Source organism: Podarcis tiliguerta, assembly GCF_965153285.1.
Source record: "Podarcis tiliguerta genome assembly, chromosome: 9".
In the NCBI taxonomy this organism is placed as follows: Eukaryota; Metazoa; Chordata; class Lepidosauria; order Squamata; family Lacertidae; genus Podarcis; species Podarcis tiliguerta.
In genome coordinates this window covers 74,088,649-74,105,723 of record NC_139542.1, presented here as the reverse complement: position 1 = coordinate 74,105,723, position 17,075 = coordinate 74,088,649, and the positions used below count along the sequence as shown (strand labels likewise).

The window sequence follows — 17,075 nt, the reverse complement described above, 5'->3', positions numbered from 1 at the left end:
TGAGACGCCCCTCAGCTGGCGCGCCCGGGCGAGGAAACAGCGGCGAGTCTGGCGGCTCCTTAAAAGCAGCCCGAGCGGGGGAGACCGCGCTCCGCTTTCCCTCAAGTGCTGCGTCCGGAGTGGCAGCTATAAAGCAGCGGGCGACGTGGCGCTGAGCGCGAGCCGAGCTGGAAACGGGGGGGGGGGTCTGTCGAATGGGTGCAATTCTGGAACATCTCCCCGAGGTGGGGAAAAGATCTTTCAAGAACCCGGGAGTTGGCGACTTAGGCGACTCTACCCCTTGATAAGTCTACGCAGCGGGGCGGCCGAACCTCCCCCCTCCCCCTCCCCGCCCAGAAATCCAAGATGGCGCCCTCGGCGGGTCGTGACTGCGCAATATGGCCGGCCTGGTTGCGTAAGAGTGCGCCAGGGGTTAAGATGGCGCCCGCCAGGGCTTCGGCGAACGTGATAGGCCGCGTCCCCTCGCCCGCGCCGCTGCCCCAATCAAAGGCGGCGCTGGAAGCGCGCGGGGCTGCCGGCCGCCCTCCTCCCTCCCTCCCTCCGGCTCGGCGTCCCAGAGTGGCGAGGATGGCGGCGGCGGCGGCGGCGGCGGCGGCGCCCGAGGTGGAGTACGAGTCGGTGCTGTGCGTGAAGCCCGACATCAGCGTCTACAGGATCCCGCCGAGGGCCTCGAACCGGGGATACAGGCAGGAGAGGCGGGCCGGGGCCGGGGCCGGGGCCGGGCGGGAGGGGGAGGCGGGCCGGGCCGCGAAATGCTCCCCTCGGGCACACGGCTTCACACGCGCCTCTTTCCCCGCGGAGCTGAGGGTCAGGCGCCCGCCCTCGCCGCGGGGTGGTGGTGGCTGTGCCCGGCATTCATTCAGCGCACCTGTCCGCCTATATATGAGACATACAGAGAGAGAGAGAGAGAGAGAGAGAGAGAGAGAGAGTGTGTGTTATTACCCAGTGGGAACAAGGAGGCGACGATTAGACCTTGCAGGGTGGCCGAGGTTGGAATTCATTTGAGGGTTTTTATTTTATTTTTAAAAGACACATTTTAATTTTCCTCCTCATTTTACGTTAATAACAACCATGCCAGTAGGAGCAGCAACCGCACAGCGTCCTCTGCAGACTTCTCCAAGTGGCAGTGGTCCGTTTACTCTGGGAGTAAGTGGCGACCCAATGCAACTTCTGGGGGAGCCTCTTACGTAAGGCGGTCGTGATCCCTTTCTTCTCGCCTGCACCTGCTGTCCTTGGGACTCCGCCTCTGCCTCCCTTGCTAAACCTTCCTTGGAGATGTAGCGGCCTTTTTTTGCTCCTCGGCCCGCATTCCACACTTTACACGCCCGGCTTTTAAATGACGCTTAACTCATTCTTTTAATGACACCAGAGAGGCTGACATTAAAATCGTGTGCATTTATATAAATGCATTTATATTTTTTAAAGACCTGTAAAATCAGTAAACATTAAAAGCAGACAAACACGTTGTTATTAATGTTTTTAAATTGAAAGGCCTGTGGTAGATCTTTGCGGCTGAACCCCTGGGGTTGAATTCTTCCCATTTCAAGAGAAGCTCTGCTGCATGGATTTTCCTTGGTTTGCCCCTCATCTGGGAGCCTCTGCTCACCAGCCATCATCTGACAGGCAACCTTTCCTCTGTTACGTCCCCCCCCCCCTTGTAGGAGCGCAAAAGGGAGTTGTGTGACATCTGCTGGGTCTCTGTGTGTGTCATTCCCACGGGGATGTTAAAATGGAGAGCGTGGCTTCCTCAGACTTGCTGCTCCGCTGTTCAGTGTTTAGCTGCACAGGTGGATTTCTGCTGGTGTCGGCTTCTGGAACATCATTTTCTTCTGTAATCCTCTCTTCCCTTCTCTTTCCCCTTCCCCCATCTCTGTTCCTTTGCAGTACGTGTGTTCTCTGAGTCATCCTATCCCCGTTCTCATTAGTGACAAATCCACTCTTCCCCTTTTCCTCTCATCACTAACAGTCACAAAGGGAGCTGGATTATCTTCCAGATTGTGCATCAGCGCTGACCACGCTGGTTAGATGAGCAGAGAGGAAGGGAATGTGGATAACTGCTAAGCAATTACACTTGTTTTTCTGCTGACATCTCCCTGCGTAGGCACACACTGCTAGTTTAAAATGATTTGGAGCCCAGTTACTTGTTCAAGGAACAGAGCAATCAGAGGAGTCATTGATTTCCATTAGCGTGGCTTCCATTAGGCTCTGCATCTCCCCAAATTCAGGTCTGAAATGCCTCTGGAATGAATCCCACAGTAGAAGTTCAGAATCAGGAACTGTGAATCCTCCAGGGTAATTGGGGGAAAATAAAAGCGAGTCATGTTAGTAGTATTCTCAAGGATATGCCATTTACTGATATAGACCAGGATGTAAATACATTTGGGGCCAGGATAGCTAACTGTCTGTACTGTTACCCACTCTGCACTTACTCTTACATGCAATTCCCAGTTATTTCAATGGCGCTCGCTCACAAGTACTTACGCTACTTCTTAATTACATTATTGGTGCGTTTATTTCCTGGGCCTTTTCTTTCAATATACAGTACTCTTTTTCTGCACAAAACTGGAGAGGTCAGTGTTCTGTTTCTGATCCCCAGTACTTTTTTTATTTGCAGATTTATAAACAGCTTCACGGTCAAAACCTACCAAAGCAGTGTTCAATAAGTTAAAATACAAATAATATATATCCACTAAATGAAAAGCAATGAAAACATTTCAATGACTGGATCACACTTCAAAATAAAACATTGTTTAATTGATTACTTTTTGGTTGGTATCACTTTCAAACATCATCCCTGCCCCTGCCCACAGCCCCTGCATTTCTCGTGGTCTAAAACTCAGATACCCTTTAGGATCCCATCTCTAACACTGATATATTTGTAAAAAAACATTTTTTTTGGGGGGGGACACACAAATGTATTACTGATTTTAAATCTCATAGATATATCAAATACCCAATTCTAAATGCCAGGTTATATACATTTTCATTATCAGTAAAGAAAGTTGAGTTTTCAAGAAAGTGAGAATTGCACATTTGCGCTATTTCCAAAAAGTTCCACCCCTCTGCCCCCCAAGCACGAGGAAAATCCACCCATGGTTTCAGATTCCTTGGAAACTTTTGCATTTCTTCACCAAAGAGATTTGCTCCACTAAAAGTTTACTCCATGTCCTTGGCCATTGCTTGTAAAAGTTTTGAAGTCTGCATCTGCCTACTGAGCCAATTTCACAACCTGCTTAGGAAACCCTGAGCATCCAGATGATAAGGAATCCTGCCTGGTCACACAGGAGAATATGCTAGCTGATGTTTCTTTTTTGAAAGCTGTTGCCTACAGGACAACCTTGTTAGATTTGAAAGCTTTTCAAAGGTCAGCTCAGCAAAAGCAATTTCTCAATGCTTTTGAGGACTGACTGTTTAAGATGAGTCTGTGGGTGGCTCAGTTCCTCTTCAGATGTCACAGACTCCTGGAAGTGGTTTGAAAGTGTGTATTCGGAGAAATCTTTCTGGGAAGGCCACAGTTGTATCTGTGAAGAGACTGTTTCACACTGTCTCACATGTTTAGGAAAGTTTTTAATATTTGATATTTTATCGTGTTTTTAATATTCTGTTGGGAGCCACCCAGAGTGGCTGGGGAAACCCAGCCAGATGGGTGGGGTAGTTTAAATAACAACAACGACTTCGGATTCTCTGTAGATTTGTCTCGGGGGTATATTGACCTCATTGTGTGGAAAAAATACTGTTAAAATGTAGGTAGGTAAAAGGTAAAGGACCCCTGGATGGTTAAATCCATTCAAAGGTGACTATGGCATGTGGTGCTCATCTCGCTTCAGGCCTAAGGATCTGGTGTTTGTCCACAGCTAGCTTTCCGGGTCATGTGGCCAGCATGACTAAACCACTTCTGGCGCAACACGACACTGTGACAGAAGCCAGAGTGCACAGAAACGCCGTTTATCTTCCTGCAGCAGCAGTACCTATTTATCTACTTGCACGGGTATGCTTTCGAACTGCTATGTTGGCAGAAGCTGGGACAGAGCAAAGGGAGCTCACCACTGTAAAGCAGATTCAAACCTCCAACCCTCCGATCGGCAAGCCCAAGAGGCTCAGTGGTTTAGACCACAGCGCCACCACTTCACTGTTAAAATGTACAGCCCAACTCAAGTAGCTGATGATCAAAATACCAATAAAACATCAAAGCATGCCAATATGCTCTTATTGCCTCTTAGATCTAGAAGGGTGAGCCTGTAGGAATTCCACATAATTGATGTTGCCATACAGAAGGACCCCATGTGGGACCTCCTCCACCTTTTCTCTATAGATAGAACGTGTTGTATGGCCACCTTTGATCTCGGCAGGTGTGGGCTCATGTGAGTCATGGTGGTCCCACAGAGAAATATCAGTGAATTGGATTAGCCAGAGAGATGCTAGCCTGGCCCAAGGTCGCTCGCTGAGTGGGGATCTGAGGTTACTCGCAACACTTTCTTGTGATACTTCTTCACATAGCACATAGTTAAACTATGGCACTCGCTCCCACAGAAGGCAGTCACTGCCACTAGCTTGGTTGGCTTTGAAAGAGAACGAAGAAGTGGGCTGTCTCTGGCTCCTGGCCAGGATGGCTCTGCTCTGCCTCTACAGTTGGAGGCAGCAATGATTCTGGGCCCCAGTTGCTGGAAACCACTGCAGGGGAGAGGACTCCTCTTGTGCTCAAATCCCGCTTGCTGGCTTTGCACGGGCAACTGTTCAGCCGCTGTGAGTACGTGATGCTGGCTCTTCCTATGTCCTTATGATAGTATCATCTTTCCACAAGGTGCTTCCCCTTCTTTGTTTTTGTCTACATTCCACTTTGAGCAGGCAAGGTCGGTCTCCTTTTCCTTTTGTGCTACACGCAGCTTTTTAGTTCCTGTATAAACGTTGTGTTGGTGATGGTGCAGTTGGTTCCTATTGAAATAAGAGTAGCCTCAAACAATAACAACAATCATAATAGCTTTCGTCCTAATTATGAATTCTGTTCAGCAGCAGGCTGAGAAGCAGGGTGGATAATATTGATGGTGAAGGAACAAGCTGGGATACTCTGTGGCCGCATTCTGTCCTGGAGCATCTAAAGATAAAAATGCTGCTTGTGAGTTAGCACCTTGTGCCCTTGAGAGCCAGTGTGGTGTAGTGGTTAAGAGCGGTGGACTCGTAATCTGGTGAACCGGGTTCGCTTCCCCGCTCCTCCACCTGCAGCTGCTGGGTGACCTTGGGCTGGTTACACTTCTTGAAGTCTCTCAGCCCCACTCACCTCACAGAGTGTTTGTTGTGGGGGAGGAAGGGAAAGGAGATTGTTAGCCGCTTTGAGACTCCTTAAAAAGGGAGTGAAAGGCGGAATATCAAATCCAAACTCTTCTTCTTCTTGGCCGCAAGGGAGGTTAAGCTAAATCTGCCGTGACCCAGGATTGTGGTGAAATCAGCAGGGGAAGCCCACAGGGCGTGGGCGGCTGGCGGGGGTTTCTTCTCAGCGAATATCTCCCTGTTTTTTTACCTTCAGGGCTTCTGACTGGAAACTGGACCAGCCGGACTGGACAGGACGCCTCCGCATTACCTCTAAAGGCAAAGTTGCATATATAAAACTAGAGGACAAAGTTTCAGGTGAGGAAATCACAGGGTGGGCATTACGTGGTCTTGAAGTTGTGGTTGCCCAGGTTCTGTGCTCTGGTTGGGGTGGATTCAAATACTTCTCAGACTTCTCTGTCATGAGACTGCTCCGCTTAATTTCTGTCAGTGTGTACATATCCAGTTCAGCGTCATTTTCCTTTGTCTCACTCCAGTAGGTGATATTGCCCTGCATGGTTTTTTATGTAGCGCCTCACTTGGTGTTGCTTCAGATATTGTGGGGAATACAGACTGTCACCTTGCCACATGATTAGCGTGGGGAGGTTTGCCTATATACTAAATCTCTGGAAAAGTGTGTCAACACATAACTGCTCTGTGGTTGCTGGTTGCACTTCTCCAAATTTTGCAGAGCAGGTTTCTAGCCAAGTAATGTGTACAGAAATGCATACACCAGGGTAAAGTATACATAGGAATGCATTCATTGGCTAAAGTTTATTCGGGGAGGGGGTGATTGCTTTGCAACAATGTGTACGTTAGACAGAATTACATACGGGAAGGCGATATTACTGATAGTGTGTTTTCATCAAAACATGTTCCCTTCTCCTTGGAGGAGTTACCTTTGTCTTATGAAAATTTTCTGCCCTAAATTTTTGTTGCTGCTTATCACTCTCTTCTGTTGTATTTTTCCCCCCAGCCTCTGTGGCAGTGTTGGGGAACCTTTGATCCCTCTAAACATGCTGATCTACAAGATCCATCAGTCTTGGCAAGCCTTAGCCTGGCCAGCAGCCAGGGCAGATGAGAATTGTAGTTCACCTGGAGAGCCAAAGGTTCTCCACGCCGGCCCTGTGGTGTTAAGCCCTCTGTTGTATGTTAGTTTAGATTATCCATGGGGCTGTGCTAGGTATGATTGCAGTGTGCACACTTGGGCATATTACAGTTGTAAGCAAAACAGATGTAAGTGAAACAAACAGAGATGATGATCAGCTACAGGCTAAGTGATAGTCAACTCAGTCTTACTCAGAGTGGACCCGTTAACATGAATCCACGTGGCTAAGCTGGGTTTATTAATTTCAGTTGGTCTGCTCTGAGGAAAACTTACTTGACTGTCACCCAAAAGCAAGATCAGTCATTAACATCCATATCTCGGCACAGTTTTTATGCACAATTGGCACTGTGGTCTAAACCACTGAGCCTAGGGCCTGCCGATCAGAAGGTCGGCGGTTCGAATCCCCGCGACGGGGTGAGCTCCCGTTGCTTGGTCCCTGCTCCTGCCAACCTAGCAGTTTGAAAGCATGAAGTGCAAGTAGATAAATAGGTACTGCTCCGGCGGGAAGCTAAATGGCGTTTCCATGCACTGCTCTGGTTCGCCAGAAGCGGCTTAGTCCTGCTGGCCACATGACCCGGAAGCTGTACGCTGGCTCCCTCGGCCAATAAAGCGAGATGAGCGCCGCAACCCCAGAGTCAGCCACAATTGGACCTAATGGTCAGGGGTCCCTTTACCTTTACCTTTATCACTTCGTTACTCATGTTAAATCAGAGTTGAGGAAGATGCCATTAGAATCCATGTTTTAATTCAAGGTGGCAGAGAATGTAGCATTTTTCTCAAATATGTAACGTTTTTTATTGTGTGCAAATTGTTGATGAACATCAAGGTACCGCACCCGTTCAGGCATGCCAATAATTGTTTCTTGAAAATAACATACTGTAAGCATTAAAGCTCTGACCTAAGCAAAATCTACATGTGTTGATTTTCATAATCATTTTGGGAGTGAAGTACCGTATTTTTCCATGTATAAGACCCTTTTTTTCTGAAAATTTTTAGTGATAAATTGGGGGTTGTTTTATACAGCTCAATAGTTCAGCTCAATTTGCCAAAAATAGCTCAACAACTTAAATTTTTAATTTCCTAATTTTAGGCTCCCAAAAATAACGGTCCTCTTATACATGGAAAAATACGGTCTATTAACCAAGGAAATGGTGAACCCCTGGTACTAGAGGACTATTAGTACAGTGGTGCCCCGCAAGACGAATGCCTCGCAAGATGGAAAACCTGCAAGACGAAAGGGTTTTCCGTCTGCAGAGGCGCTTCGCAAGACGAATTTCCCTATGGGCTTGCTTCACAAGACGAAAAATGACGAAAAAAAAAAAAGAATTTTTTTTTTGCTCCAAAACCCCTTATTCTGAATCGCTAAGCTGCTAAAAGCATTTTAGCAGCAAAACCGCTAATCCCCCACCCCTTAAAAAGCCGTTTTTAGCCCTTAAAATGTCAATAGCGCTAATAGCACTACTCCGTCAATGGGCTTGCTTCGCAAGACGAAAAAAACGCAAGACGAAAAGACTCCCGGAACGGATTCTTTTCGTCTTGCGAGGCACCACTGTAAATGGGCTTAATGAAATGCACACACTGAGCAGAATTAAAATTTATTTGCAATATCTAATCTTGTGAGCTAAGGTTTAGCAGTAAAAGCTAGCGTAACTGGTGTTGGATAGATTATGATTTGAAAGCAAACTCAAAATGTTTGGAAGTCTTCAGATACTGTGTGACTGACAGTGCAGCAATTTACTGTGTTGTACTCTTTGATTTTTATGAAAATGATAAAGACTGCTTCATGGTGTTTGATGCTGAATAAGTTGGTTGTTCCTTTGAACAAAGAATATAGTGTCTCTAGTTTGCTTGCAGTGAAAAATCTGTTTGGGTCTTGAAAGTGGTGCTCTTCCTCTGTATCCTTAGGGGAGCTTTTTGCTCAGGCTCCAATAGATCAGTATCCTGGCATTGCTGTGGAGACTGTGACTGATTCCAGTCGGTACTTTGTCATCCGGATTCAGGATGGGAATGGTGAGAGAATTAAGGGTTTATTACTCCTTAATTGAACTGTGGTGTGGCTGAATGATGAAGTGGTTCTTGGGAGTAGGAGCACAACAATCTGGTGCCCTCCCACAACAGGTCTACATCACCCTGACCTTTGGCTGGAGCTTATAGGAGTTATGCTCCAATAGCATTTGGAGGGCACCAGGTTGGCAAGTCCTGAGCTACCGTATAGGGCCCAACAAACCTAGGCCTAAGGCTCCCTTCTGTTCTGTTGCCACCTAGGAAGCATGACTCTTCTTACAATCAGAATTGTAGAGTTGGAAGAGACCCTGAGAGTTATCTAGTCCAACCCCCTGCAATGCAGGAATCTCAGCTAAAGCATCCATAACAGACAATCACCCAAATTCTGCTTTAAAATCTCCAAAGAAGGAGAGTCCACAACCTTCTGAGGGAGTCCATCAGAAAATTATTCCTGATGTTTGGTCGGAATCTCCTTTCTTTTAACTTGAAGCCCTTGGTTCAGGTCCTCCCCTCCAGAGCAGGAGAAAACAAGCATGCTGCATCTTCCATGTGACAGCCATTTAGATATTATTTAGATATTTGAAGATGGCTCTCATATCACCTCTCAATCTCCTTTTACAATGCCCAGCTCCCTCAACCATTCTTCATAAGACCCCCAATCATCTTGGTCACCCTCCTCTGCAAACGTTCTAGCTTGTCAATATCCTTCTTAAATTGTGGAGCCCAAAACTGGACACAGTATTCCAGTTTGTTGTCTGACCAAGGCAGAAAAGTGTGGTACTGTTACCTCCCTTGATCTGGGCAGTATACTTCTGTTGATACAGCCTAGAATAGCATTAGCTTTTTTTGCTGCTTCATCACACTTTTGATGCATTATGCTTGTGGTCTACTAAGACCCTCTAGATTCTTCTCATGTGTAGTACTGGCAAGCTAAGTGTCCCTCTTCTTATATTTGTACAGATGTTAATTCCTTGCTACATGGAGACCCCTTGAATTTGTCTGTGTTGAAATTCTCTGGCTTAATATATTAAGGCTGTAAATTGAGGCATGATAAAAGGGATCCCATTGAAAGGACAACTTAGCAAAAGGCAGTCTGTAGCTTCAAATATATTTGCAAATGCTGGTGATGTGTTGCTGTGCCCCCTCATGCCTGATTCTCCCAAGACAGTCTAGTAGCAAGGGTGAGTGGTCTGAGCCCTTGTCCTCATCCCTTCTGCTGACTGGTTTCTCCACCTCCCTTGTCAGGGCGAAGCGCTTTCATTGGCATTGGCTTTGGAGACCGGGGAGATGCGTTTGACTTCAATGTTTCCTTGCAGGATCACTTCAAGTAAGTTTTCCGCTGTGCCCTGGGACTTTGATTCTCTGGTAACTTCTTTCCCACTGAATATTTGAGTCCCGAGGACTGGTCCATCCAGTTTGTTATTGTCTACTGCATTGTTTCTCAGCCTTGGTTCCCCAGATGTTCTTTCTTTTTTTAAAAAAAATATATATATTCAAAATTATAACAAGACATATTATCCAAAAACATATCATCCTTATTCCCCCCCCCATTTTTCCTCCCCCCCCCCAGAGCCCACCCCACCTCCCAACTTCCCTCAGTTCCAGTCTTTGGTTTTCCTAATAATGCTGTTTTCTGCATGTTACAAAGTTGTATAGATCCTCAAACTGTTTAGCTGATTATTATCAGTAAAAAAATTGTGAATGTTTATTCAAAAGCTCCCCAGATGTTCTTGAGTGACAATCATCATCCTTGACTGGCTAGGAATGATGGGAGTTTTAGTCCAACAATATATCAGGACCCAAGATTGAGAGATTCTGGTCTACTGTGACTTGCAGCACAGTCCCCTTCAAGGATTTGGGGCAGAGAGACTCTTTTCCAGCCCTCCATTTTAACCAGAGATGCCAAGACTTGCATACAGTTGTCACATTTAAAGCATGTGATCTGCTACTGAGTTGTTGCCTTGGCCCTGGGGTCACACTTCAAGGAGGACACTTTCCTTCTTGGAAAGCTAAGAAGGAGCTAACAGAAAGTGTCGAAGCTGCTGAGCACCAGTAGAACATTTGATGGTGCCTTTTTCTGCCGCTTTGTTGCTTTCCAGATTGCCTAATATCCTCTATTGAGACTGCCCTTTAAGATTGGTGGAATCTTCAATAGCATAAAATTTAGCTACCCATTTGAGGTGGGTCCCCAGGAATATATTAAACTAAACTATTGCTGATCCTGCCATGGCTTCTGGTGTTCTGCAGGGCCCAGTTCAGGTCACTGAATAACTTGGCCCCTTTATATTTGCTGGAGCATCTTCTCTCATACAGACCTTCTGATCTCAGCCCCTACAGTCTTTAGGAAATAAGATACTTTACTTGGTCCTTCCAGGAGCACCTTCCCTGGGCAGGCTCAGTCAGACGCCTCATTATCTATCAACAATATACTGGTAGCAGAACTTTGCTTTGCCTCTTGACACTCTTGTATCCTGATTAAAAATTCAGACGCCATTCAGACGAATGCATTGGTTGAGGTTGTTAGGATTAGCTGGCTTCTTTAGCATGAAGAGTGTGTAAAGTGTACAGCTTAGAATGTTGGACCTGAAAGTGGGCTTAACCTAAGAGTAGGATTGTGTGGATTAACCCAAGCAAACTTAAGTAAACCATCCCTGTACTCTTTGGAGGGAAAATGTGATGCAGATGTCTGTAAAAATAGGAGCATATTTGAAGGAGTGGCAAGCACTCGGGGGGCAGGAAACCAAAGTGCCAGAGTACTTACTAGAGAATCCTTGCTGGGCTTTTCCTTGCAATCATTTTTCCTCATCCCTGCAATTAATCTTTCCTCCTCTTTTGTTCATTTGTTTGTCTTTGTTTCCCACTCCACAATGTAGGTGGGTGAAACAAGAGACGGAAATCTCCAAGGAGTCCCAGGAAATTGACAGCCGTCCCAAGCTTGACCTGGGGTTTAAGGAAGGACAGACAATTAAATTGAACATTGGGGTAAGGATCTCATAGGTCTTATTTCTTGACATGCTCTGGTAAGCTGTGGTCAGTGTGAGTTGTGTGCCTTGATGCTGCCTCTCTCTTCACAGAACATGCCAACGAAGAAAAGTGGGTCAGCCAAGCCACGCCCAGCTGGGTCAGGGGGGCTAAGCCTGCTTCCGCCACCTCCCGGGGGCAAAATTGTACCTCCTCCCGTGCCACCTCCTTCCTCGACTGCCATTTCCAACCATGTCACACCGCCGCCGGTGCTGAAATCCAGCAATGTGGGCAGCGCAGGTAACTGCCACAGAGTTTGTAAAGGTGCATGTAGCAAGCACATTTCCTCACCTGGCCGTATCATACAAATGCACGTTCCAAGAAGCCAGAATTGGTTGCAACTCCCTGCTGTGTGTACGGTCGGTGGCAGATGCAAGATTGCTATCAAATAACATGGGTCACAGATCTAGGATATGGGTAGGTCTGGGTCTCTGGAGTGGAGAGTAGTCATTTCTACAAAGTGTCCTTTTAAAAGCCATATCCAACAGAGCTAATGTGGAAGAATGATGCTGGTTTATATTTGGGGGGGGGGGGGAGACCCAGTGAATGGCCTGAATGCACTTAGTGCAATACTGTGTCTTAATCAAAGCAGATATTGTAAGCTGTTTGGATGGAAGGCTGCTCGGGAACCAGGACGTAAACTACTTTGAGAGTGTAGTAAATTATTTTTTTAAAAAAAGGTGTGTAATAGTGTGACTCTTACAAATTCCTGCCGCCTTATGGAAATTTCACTACTCCATAGTGTCCTCTCTGATTTCTGCTTGGAATATCTGTCCTTTGGAGCTAATCATATGAGCATAGGAAGGCCCTTTATGCCAATGTTTATGTAGCTCAATATTGTCTCTGCTGATTGACAATGATTTTTCTTGGGTCCAAGCAGGGGTGTATCCTAGTCCTACCTGAGAATCAACGCCACTGAGCTACAGCTCCTAGATGGATGCAGTTGCAGTTTCTCTGAATACCTTGCTCCTTACATCATCACCAGCTACTGAGGGCCAAGAGACTTGATCTAGTCTTTGGCCGAGGCCTCATGCCTGCCTTAAAAGAGCTGTATGGGATGTCGGATCGTCATGTAAAAGCTGGAGAAAAGCAAACCTTCTGCATGCACCAGGAAATGAGAGGCAAAGCCTTGTCTGGCTGCTAGCAGATGTTGTCCCCCTTCACAGTGGTGCACTGTTCCTGTGTGCCTTTTTAGATGTTGCCCCAAGAAGTGACAATATTTTTCCTCATAATAGCAATGCTAGATTCCCCTCCCCCAAACAAATTGCCAACCAAAGTGTTGTTGGGTTGGGTGTGTGTGGTTATTGCTCTCTCTCCACCCAGGTTATTGAGAATTGAGGCAATTTACATTCCCATATATGGCCCTCATCAGGAGTTAGGAAAAAGACCACAATAGGAATCCTGTGCAAGTTCTTTTATAGAAGTTTAATAAATAAGCATTTCCCTCTTTTGACTCCCAGATATCCTGCTAGACCTCGATTTAACACCTCCTGTTTCAAAGGTGCCTGCGCCTGCTGTGGTTCCAGCCACCACAGACCTCTGGGGAGACTTCAACACTGCGTCCAGGTAACCCTTGTGAAAACGGGGGGGGGGGGGGATTGGCCCAGGGAGATCATGAGAGGTGCACATGCCAGAGATGGGTTACAAGGCAACTGAAGGACACTTCTGGAAGTGTTAAAGCCAGATCTACTTGCCCTGATATATATTAAACAAACACTGGCAAGCAATACAGCTTCTAAAAAAATCTTAAGTAGAAACTGTAGAGCTTTAATAAACAATAAGGCAATTTCACTGCTTCCTAGACTAAGAGACAACCAGGTCAGCTAACTAACCAGCCTCCTCCCTTTGGGCACATGGGTGCTACAGGTTTTTGTTGGAATTTAATGGATGGCATTCAACTAAGTTTTACTCAGAGTAGACCCATATAAATTAGTGGCCTTAGCCCTGTCCATTCATTTCATTGGGACTACTTGGAGTAAAACTCAATTGAATACCACCGTATGCCTCTTCCTAAAGCAGCCTGGACCTAGGAATGCAACTTTGCCTCCTCCTTTGCCAGCCATTCCCCTTGGATTGGAGCAGCTGCTGAGGGAGAGGCAGAGCCCTGGAGGCCAGAGCAGCCCCTTGAACCAGCACCAGAGGCTGCCACTTTCCTCATTAACACTGCTCTTCCTTTCTTCTCCCCAGCACAGTTCCTAGCCAATCGCCCCAGGCACCCAATTGGGTCCAATTCTGAAAGAATCTGAGTTGGTGACGTAGGAATGGACCAATGACGGAGACTCAAGGCGCCTGAAGTGGCAGGGGAGTGAGCTGATGTCCTTGGCTCTTCAGTCCAAACTTGACTTCTGGACAATCTTCCTCTTTTTGTTAATGTTTCCCATTTGCATTGGTTTGTTCAGTTTTTCTCTCGTGCAACAGAACTGCAGAGGCGTGCTCTGTGGTCACTTCAGAAGAGTAGGGGCCCTGACTGGCTTCTATAAATAATACCTGCCTGCTTAGTGGCTGCCTCTTTCAGGGAGAATTAAGCTGACACTGTGTGGAATGGGAGAAGATTGCACAGACTTGGCTTTTCTAGGTAGGCTCAGATCCCCTTTTCTTCTCCCAGCTTCCACAGCAGCAGCAGCAGTGACCTTAGCTGGGGCAGGTTGATTTGCAGGCTGACTGCTAATCACCCTAACCGTGTAACTGACACTAATTTGTACATTTCAACCAAGAAGGAAAACAAAAGCCATTCTTGAAGAAGCCACCCTGGAGTTACCTGGGACCGGCTGCTTTGTCGTAGCATCTTTATGATGGAATTAATTTAATCCTTCCTCAAATGTTCCTTCTCCCGTCAAATCTGTAGTAGGGGAGGGATGACGGGGTTCTGTGAAACCTGCCTGCGGTGCAGCCCTGCCGTTAGGGTCCCACAAATCCCTCAACTCCCCTCTCCCCACCCCAAAGCACTAAAGACAGTTGGCGCCTTTAAAACTGGAAATGTGTGGAAATGGCCCTAGGATGGCAAGGCTGTTTCCATCCTTACTGGGAACAAGAGCAGAGCTGCCTGCTCGCCAGTTGGTATTAGGAGGAGGAGGAGCTTGGTGTCTTCTGGAAATCCTCTCTTTGGGCAAGGCAGCTCGGTGCCGATTCTCACTCAAGTTTGGTGGAACTTGTGCACTTTCATTGTGTTGGTTAATGTGAAAGAAGTCTAGGCACTTAACACATAGTTTGTTGCCAATGGCAGGCTGCTGTCACCAGATTGGCCAAAGCAGCAGAGGGGTCTCTGCACAGACTTCCAAAAAATGAATTTCAGGTTCTGAAATTGTACTTTTTGGCCAGTGTGATTTACCTTGTTATATCGTGATAGTCTCTTCCCCAGCAAATATTAGTGGATCATGAAGTTATCTTGGGCAGAGTCTCTTCCTCGCTGCACATCCTGTACAAAGCTCCTTATTTTGTAGTTCCTCTGTCCTTTTGTCCCCCCAGCTACTTTGGTGGCTGTGCAGCCCCCTCCCTTCACTCTATTGGCTGGAAATAACTTTTAAAGCACCTGCTTTGCTTGACCTTCTAGCAGCAAGATGCACTTCATTACTGAACACTAGATTTGTAAGTTTCACAGTGGTTTCTTCTTGTTCTGCCAATAGGCAGTAGTCACTGTCCTGTAATATCAGCTAGAGGCTTTGTGTGTAGACACAATTGGTGTCCTCTGTGACCCTGTGGTTTGGTGCTTCTAGGTGGGCGTAGTTGAATCGGGGAACTTCTGAACAAGTATCCTGATGTTTTCTCCTTTGATCATGTCCTTGCAAACCCTCTTCTGAATTCTTTGATACCAGAATAGCTTACAGAAATTCTGTTAGTAATTGGGAAGCAAAGTCTTCTAAGGAGTTTTGTAAAGTTGTATGCACATATTGGCTCTGATTTCTAGCTGCTTCACTTGTGGGATTTGGGGGATGGAGGCCTGCTTTTTAAGGCTTTCCATTCATTAAATACTGAGACACATCCGAAGCTTATCTGCTTCTTCAGCTTTCTCTTGTTTCACTGCTGGTTATAAACTGTTTTCAAGTTCCTTTCCTTGTGCTATCATATAAGCCAGCCGAAGAATTCTTGAATTTGGCCGAATATTCCATGTCTGTAGCAGGTCTTATCATTTCAGTAACTCTGTTCAGACCTCAAGTATTTGGTAATATCTTGAAGAGACTAATCAGGAGCCTCTCCCTCCATTGTTGTTTTTTTAAGTTGTTATTATCAAGATAATATACTATGTATTGGCAGAAACTGAAGTAACATTTCATCTATATGTATATAAAGCATAAGATGTACTGGTTCAATATTAGCAATTAAAATCAAGGATAAAATTGGGGGTGGCTGTGTTTTTGGTGTGTGTGTGTGTAAAGCGATGTATAAGTAAATCAAGCGATCCTAATGCATGCCTGGCACCCTCTTAAGAATTCATGTGTCTCCCTGTGGTGAAGCAGTCTCTCTTGGTTCTTCAGTGAGTAGGCAAATGAAAAAGGACCTCAAATGAGGCTCTCAAGGCCTGGATCCGTTCATTTGGATAGAGGAGACCCTTAAAAGCATTGTGGTCCTGAACCATTTAAGTATAGGTCAAAACCAGTATTTTGAATTGGGACTGGAAACTGGCAGCCAGTGCAGTCAGACCAGAATCAGTGTAATGTGCTCAAATCATCTTTCCCTGATGAGCAGCCTGGCTGCTGAATTCTGCAATAACATGTTCATCATCTGTGCACCGTTGAGTTTCAAAGTCTCCTTTTTCTTGCTCTACACCAAAATTCAGCTGGCCACTGAATTCTGCACCAGCTGTAGTTTCAGAACCATCTTCAAAGGCAGCCTTACATATAATGCATTGCAGTAATATAAGAGATTAAAATGTAAAGGACCCCTGTTGGTTAAATCCAGTCGCCGACGACTCTGGGGTTGCGGCGCTCATCTCGCTTTACAGGCCGAGGGAGCCAGCGTTTGTCCACAGACAGCTTTCCAGGTCATGTGGCCAGCATGACTAAGCCGCTTCTGGCGAACCAGAGCAGCGCACAGAAATGCTGTTTACCTTCCCGCCGAAGCAGTACCTATTTATCTACTTGCACTTTTTGGTGTGCTTTTGAACTGCTAGGTTGGCAGCAGCTGGGACTGAGCAACGGGAGCTCACCCCATTGCTGGGATTCGAACCGCCAACCTTTTGATCAGCAAGTCCAAGAGGCTCAGTGGTTTAGACCACAGCGCCACCCGCGTCCCTTAATCTAAAGAGATTACCAGAGCATTGAAGACAGTACAGTGGTGCCCCGCAAGACGAATGCCTCGCAAGACGGAAAACCCGCAAGACGAAAGGGTTTTCCGTCTGCAGAGGCGCTTCGCAAGACGAATTTCCCTATGGGCTTGCTTTGCAAGACGAAAAATGACGAAAAAAAATTGATTTTTTTTTTTTTTGCTCCAAAACCCCTTATTCTGAATTGCTAAGCTGCTAAAAGCATTTTAGCAGCAAAACCGCTAATCCCCCCCCCCTTAAAAAAGCCATTTTTAGCCCTTAAAATGTCAATAGCGCTAATAGCGCTACTCCGCCAATGGGCTTGCTTCGCAAGACGAAAAAACCACAAGATGAAAAGACTCCCGGAACGGATTCTTTTCGTCTTGCGAGGCACCACTG

The 17,075-nt window shown here is 46.3% G+C and overlaps 1 protein-coding gene across 2 annotated transcripts; it reads left to right on the top strand.

The window, feature by feature from the left end:
• Positions 1-407: 407 nt before the first annotated feature.
• NECAP1 (NECAP endocytosis associated 1) lies at positions 408-15,771 on the top strand. 2 transcript variants are annotated; one of them, XM_083399134.1, is made up of 8 exons: positions 408-686; positions 5,522-5,622; positions 8,318-8,422; positions 9,662-9,743; positions 11,290-11,398; positions 11,491-11,677; positions 12,898-13,003; positions 13,630-15,771. In XM_083399134.1, the coding sequence occupies exons 1-8, from the start codon at positions 418-420 to the stop codon at positions 13,634-13,636; spliced, it is 966 nt and encodes a 321-aa protein (XP_083255260.1). In that variant the 5' UTR covers positions 408-417; the 3' UTR covers positions 13,637-15,771. The 2 variants fall into 2 exon arrangements, with proteins under 2 accessions (XP_083255260.1, XP_083255259.1); XM_083399133.1 differs by having other exon boundaries at positions 420-686; positions 13,625-15,771.
• The last annotated feature ends 1,304 nt before the right edge of the window (positions 15,772-17,075 follow it).